This window comes from Trichosurus vulpecula, chromosome 5, assembly GCF_011100635.1.
Source record: "Trichosurus vulpecula isolate mTriVul1 chromosome 5, mTriVul1.pri, whole genome shotgun sequence".
NCBI lineage: Eukaryota > Metazoa > Chordata > Mammalia > Diprotodontia > Phalangeridae > Trichosurus > Trichosurus vulpecula.
The window spans coordinates 291,113,876-291,119,908 of record NC_050577.1 but is presented as its reverse complement, the minus strand read 5'-3'; the positions used below and the strand labels follow the sequence as shown (position 1 = coordinate 291,119,908).

The 6,033-nt window shown below is 47.2% G+C and overlaps 1 protein-coding gene across 1 annotated transcript in view; it reads right to left on the bottom strand.

Annotated features, from left to right (window-relative positions):
- Positions 1-2,676: 2,676 nt before the first annotated feature.
- BTBD11 (BTB domain containing 11) overlaps positions 2,677-6,033 on the bottom strand; it is a 365,146-nt gene continuing 361,789 nt past the window's right edge. Inside the window, 1 exon segment of the mRNA XM_036760805.1 lies at positions 2,677-2,987. Coding sequence (XP_036616700.1) covers positions 2,778-2,987 — 210 coding nt within the window. The 3' untranslated portion in view covers positions 2,677-2,777.

Genomic DNA, 6,033 nt, shown 5'->3' with positions numbered 1-6,033 from the left:
TAAGCTTTTATGGGACACCATGTATAAAACCCTCCCTGAGACTCTTAAGCCTCTGGGAACCTGGCCCTTCCTACCTCTCCAGTCTCTTTACACTTCATACTCTTTTCCACATAGTCTGCGTTCCAAGGGCACTGGATTTCTCACTGTCCCTCGACAATTGTCGCCTTTTGCTTGACTGTCCCCTCTCCTTTTTGGAATGCTTTCTCTCCCCACCTTGGTCTCCTTGCTTCCTTCAAGAATCCTCTCCAATCCCACCTTCTGCAGGAGGCCCTGACTGGTCCACCCACCTACTAGGGCTGTCCCCCCGAGCTTACCTCCCATTTATTCTGAATAGAGCTTGCCTGTACATAGTTATTTGTATGTTGTGTCCTGCAGGAGACTGTGAGCTCCTTGATGGCACGGACCATTTTTTTGGTCTTTCTTTGAATCCTCAGAGCTCAACACAGTGACAGGCACAGAATAAATGCTTAGTCAATGTTTGCTGATGTGACTTGACTTGGCTGAGGACTAGATGGGATGAAAGTGGACGGGCCTGGCACCTGAATAGTGGAGGAAGGCTTTGTTTCCCTTCCATCTTGAAGACATAGCTCAACGGAAGCCTGATTTACGTCAATACCCACCTCCCACAAGTTTTTAAGGGACAACATTTTTATTTTCAGGGGAGGATTTTCAAGTGCATATCAAGAGAAGGCCAGCTTTGGAGGGGCCACTTGAGTTAGTTGTGTTCCATACAAATGATCACAGCATGGAAAAATCATGTTTGCTTTAATGACAGAGAAAGCACACCAAGCTCGAACAGAAACACCATTGGGGGGGTGGGGGAGGGTTGCCATCACACAAGCCAAGGCCGGGCTGCTCTGCTCTAGCGTTTAACATTCAAGGACAGGAAGTTACCAGGAGAGGTACATCTCAGACAGCATCTTTGAGGACACGGACAGACAGAGAGACGTGGTGGGAGGCTTCCTGCTAGATCACATGCTATGGACCTTTACCTGGGATGGGCAGGAAGTCATTTTAGTTCTCCCCTTCTGCTCAGAGGGAACCTGAGAGGCTTTCCAAATGACCAAGTATAGGAGAGGATTGACACACTGATGCCAACAAATCGATTCCTAGCTGATGGGCGGATAACACCTGGGAATGGGAGCAGGTGGCCCGGGCATGCCAGGAGGTGGAAACATGAAGCGGCCATTGACATCAAACATTCTGAGTAATGGACCAAAAAATTACCTCGTGCTACAAAGGGAAGGGGAAGCTTTTCTGAAACAGAGATTTTGGGGGATGGGTGGTAATTTCTGAAGAGGCATGCTAGGAGAGAAGGAAGTTGATATCATTATGTCGCCCCGAATGGTGAAGAGTCTTTGCTGCAGTCATGGATATTTCAAAACAAGGATGTGTGAAAGGTTCTAAGAAGTCATTGTGGCCCCTCCCCCATCTCTCTTGCTTGCTATTGACTTTCGAAGGAAACTGAGGCCCGGTGGTAAATGTCCATGATTGAGAACCCTAGACCGTCCATTCTTGGGATGTAGTAGGGAATCATTCTATATTACATATTTAGTCACAACAAATAGTCTAACATAGTTACACTCTCTGGTCGGTAGCAAAGTACTGATATCTTACTAGAAGAGAAGAGAGCCCTGGGATAAATGCTAAATGCTCTTATGTTCTCCCTCCCTCCCCCAAACCCCTTCCCACCCCCAACCCACCCTTGGCTTCCCTCAAAATTCAGTTTCTACCAGCGTGATCCCATGGAAACCATTGCATTATGATGCTCCACCAGCAAAAGAAATGGGCAGCACTGGCTTCACAAAATGGCAGTGGAGCGAGAGATGACGTTGTCCTGTGAGATGTCCCGTGGAATCCTTGGCAACTACGTAGCATGGATATCACATGGCCCAGGTCCAGCCCCATGCAAAGGCTTTGGTGGGCAGGAGGAAAAGTTGCTCCTTTGTTTGAACCCCAAATAACAATTAACATGCACAATTGTTTCTTCAATGGCAGAACTGGAGGTGGTTGTTGGCAGTGTACCTCATGTGTGTCTCTGTGGTTGGCGAGGCAAGATTAAACCAGCTGATAAACAACACCGGTGGGAATCTCGTCTTTTGCACTGACACAGGGAGTACCTTTGACCTTTTTTTTTAAAAAAAAGGAAAAATCCCAAACTTAGATCCTTATACACAATTCTGTCGAAAAGGAACTTTTAAGCTTTTTAGAAATATATTTTTGAACTACAAGGCGACCCCATTTGTTTTTTATGAACATATTTTTTAAAAAGTCCCCACCCCTAAAAATTTGCCAAGACTGTTTCTCACAATTGCAACAGTCCCAACCGTCTCTCAGGCATGATGGAATCTCACTAAACCTGCAACCACCAGTCTCTGAAGTGCATACGGGGATGCTCTTAGGGGTGGGTACTGGACCATGCTCCATCTGGCATTGGGAAGCCCAACCACTGCTGGTTGAGTATTTTTCCATCAGCAGTCCCCAGCACAAATGGGTGTGCTTCAAGGGGTGCTCAAAGTGGGGTCACAGCTCTATGGTCCCATCACTGGATTTCCAAAGCAGGACCCAGTCACTCTCAGGTGATCAGCAGGATCTCCTTGGTGTTAGGAATGCCTTCGAGCTGTATACAGTCACTGAGCCAGGAGGAGCCAGGGCAGCAGAAACAGCTCCTGGGTCCAGACAAGAACATGCCAGTTGGAATTGTGTGTATTCATTGGAAGCTGACGAAGCCAGGGAGCTTGGGAGGTCCCGTTCAAGTGCCCTCTCGTCGAGGGGGTTTATACAATAGAGCCTTTGGAAGATGAGAGGTGAATGGATTGTATCCTGATTGCCAACGTCCTCTGCAAGTCCTGGAGCACATCCTGACCCGATGCTTCTCCGTTTTTATCGTACAAAAGCTGCTTGAAGGCCTCGTTCTCAATGAGGACCATCATGTTCTTGAGGAAGTAACCTTCGCAGTAGGTCGAGAGCTCTGTGACACCGAGGAACTGGGGAAAGAGGAGAAGAAGACAGTGAGCATGACCCTTGTACCTGCCAAGGTGTGAGGGATCTCTTCCAAACCCTCATCTTACAGGTGAGGAAACTGAGTCCTAGTGAGGCAAAGGGATATATAGAAACACAAGCTTGGATCTGGAAGGGACCTTCAGTTTACAGATGAGGAAACTGAGGCCAAGAGAAGCAAAGCGACTTGTCTAAGGTCGCAAAGGTAGGAAGTGACAAAGGTAGGATTTGAACCAAAGTCCTCTCATTCTCACTGTACCAGTTCTCTGCTAACCCACGTTAGTGTGCCCCCATGTGTCTGCAGATAAGGCCCACACCTAGGTTAAAACAGTAAATGCCCAGGGCCTGTCACCTTACTTAGAAAGAATACAAGACAATCAAGACCCATGTAGTTGGGCTTGGGAGGGAGGAGGTGGAAATGGAGGGGATGGAGCCCAAGAGTCAATGAGAGGGCGATGAAAGTAAGCAGTGCTTTCTCGGGGAGCAGAATGGAAGCTCCCCAAGGACAAGGCTGGTCTCACTTTTACATTTATAGCCCAAGAATCTAGCTCTGCACCTGGCACACATTAGGCACTTAATAACTGCTTGTTGACCAACTGATTACTGATCAGCATTTAGGAGAACAGAACTTTAGAATGGTGACTCGGGGACAGCGTGGTAGTGCTGGATTTGTAATCAGAGCACTGGGGCTCAAATCCTGGCTCTGCCGCGGACCATCAGTGCAACTTTGCTTCAGTCACTTCCCTTTCCTGCCTTCAGTTCTCGCATCTGTAAAATGAGGGGGTGGAATCAGATGGTTCTTTGAGTCTCCTTCCAGTTCTAGAGCTAAGATCCCACCCTGCAGTGGGGGATCCAGACTGCATCCAGACGGGTCGGATGAGGCTATGTTCAGGGAAGGGGTCTGCTGAGAGTAGACTTGGGACATTACCTCAGTTTTCTGTGGTGGGATAGAATCAGAAGCAGTGTAGATGCCCCCTGATTGGAGGCATAACTGAACACATGCCAGTGTGTAAAGGGAGTATTACCTTCCCTGGAAGGAATGACAAGGATAGTGGAGAAATGGAGAATTCAGAGAAACTTGGGAAGGTTTATATGAACTGATGCAGAGTAAAGACAGGAGAGGAATAAGAGAGGAAGGAAAATCACACTGACAGACACCCCAGCTCTGACCAGTGGCCAGCTGTGGTTCTAGAGGAGCCTAGATCCAACATCTGGATCTGGATGAGGCTTGGAGGCCATCAAGCCCAACCCCCAACAAACAAAGAAGCTGAGGGGGTCAGACTAGATGGTCTCCAAGGTATCTTCTGGCTCTTAATCCAGGGATCCTCCCTGTGTGACTCGGACAAGTCACTTCTCTCTGGGTATCAGTTCCCTCATCTGTAATATAAGGGGGTCAGACTAGATGGCCTCTATATCTATGATCCCATGAACTTGGACAAGTCACTTCTCTGGGTTGGATTGGATGGTGGCTTCTAAGGTCCTTTCCAGACCTATGTGTAGGATGCTATTAGATCTCTTCTTGGCAGAGATGAGGCAGAAATGAAGCACGTATTTTACAGCCTGGCCAGCATGTTCATTTATTTTGCTAAGCTGTACTTCCTCATTACATTGGGGCATCCTCCTCCCCTGGACAGACGAGGAGAGGACAGGGAGGGCAGAGGTGGGGAGGAGACACTGAGCTGTGACAATGATCCAAGAAAGGAGAAATCATTAATGACAAATGTTTTTTTTTTTTTTTTAAGTGTGTTGCTTCGTGGAGTACATGGGAAGTGTGCCCATGACCTTGGCCTCATTAGCACAGAGCTGTAACCCACTGAGCCAACCATCTGCAAGCAAAAAGGACGTGTCATTTAGGACATAAAACTGGAAAGGTGCTCAGTGGTATCCTAATGGCTTGAATGAATTAGTATGACTATTAACTCAGCCTGCCCAAGAGGAAATGGAGCCCTTATAGACTCATAAAACTGGAGTTAGAAAGGACCCTAGAGCCTGGCTAATGCAAGTCCAGGCTGGAAGGAGAAATGACTTTCTTTAGGCCAGCCAGTTAGTGCGGGAGGCAGAATTCAAACCCAGATCCCTTAGACTCCTAGCCTAGAGTTCCTTCCATTACACCCGACTAGATCTGTAGAATCACAGAGAGTATTAGAGAGAGAAGGAACTTTAGAGACCAGTTACAAAACTACAGAGCCAGGATTTGAACCCAGGTGCTCTGACTGCAGGGCAGCGAGGTGGTGTAGTAGCTAGAGCCTCATGTCTGGAGCCTAGAAGACCTGAGTTTAAATCCGGCCTCAGACACTTCGTAGCTGTGTGACCCTGGGCAAGTCACTGAATGCTGCTTGCCTCAGTTTCCTCAACTGTAAGATGGAGATAATGATAGCACCTACCTCCTGGGGTTGTTGTGAGAATCAAATGAGTTAACATTTGTCAGGTGCCTCATAAACCATAAAATACTCTGTTGGTCGTATTTCATTTATTAGTAAAGGATCCTATGTTTTGTTGTCCAATCGTTTCATCATGTCCTACTTTCTGAAACTCCATTTGGGGTTTTCTTGGCTAAGACACTGCAGTGGTTCGCCATTTCCTTCTCCAGCTCATTTTACAGATGAGGAAACTGAGGCAAACTGGGTGAAGTGACTTGCCCAAGGTCACACAGCTAGTAAGTGTCTGAGGTTGGATTTGAACTCAGGAAGAGGAGTCTCCCTCATTCCAAGCCCAGCACTCTGTGCACTACAGCGCTGCCTAGGTGCCTGTGAAGGATCCTACATAAATGCTAGCTATCATGAATATTAATGAAATCCTGGTCCTCCTATCCCACCTCACTATTCCGATGGTTCCCAACCTCCGGCTTACTCCATTGGATATAAAAATCTTTGCTTGCTTTTTTACAAGAGTGTACTAGAGCCAGCTTATACCAGAGAGCCAATTGTCACATTTTTCGTGTGAGCATTTATTTCCACCTTGGAAATCAGGAAACACAACAAATCAGGGCTTGAAGGATCGTTTTGTTCATTGTCTAGACTTAAGAAAGTGATG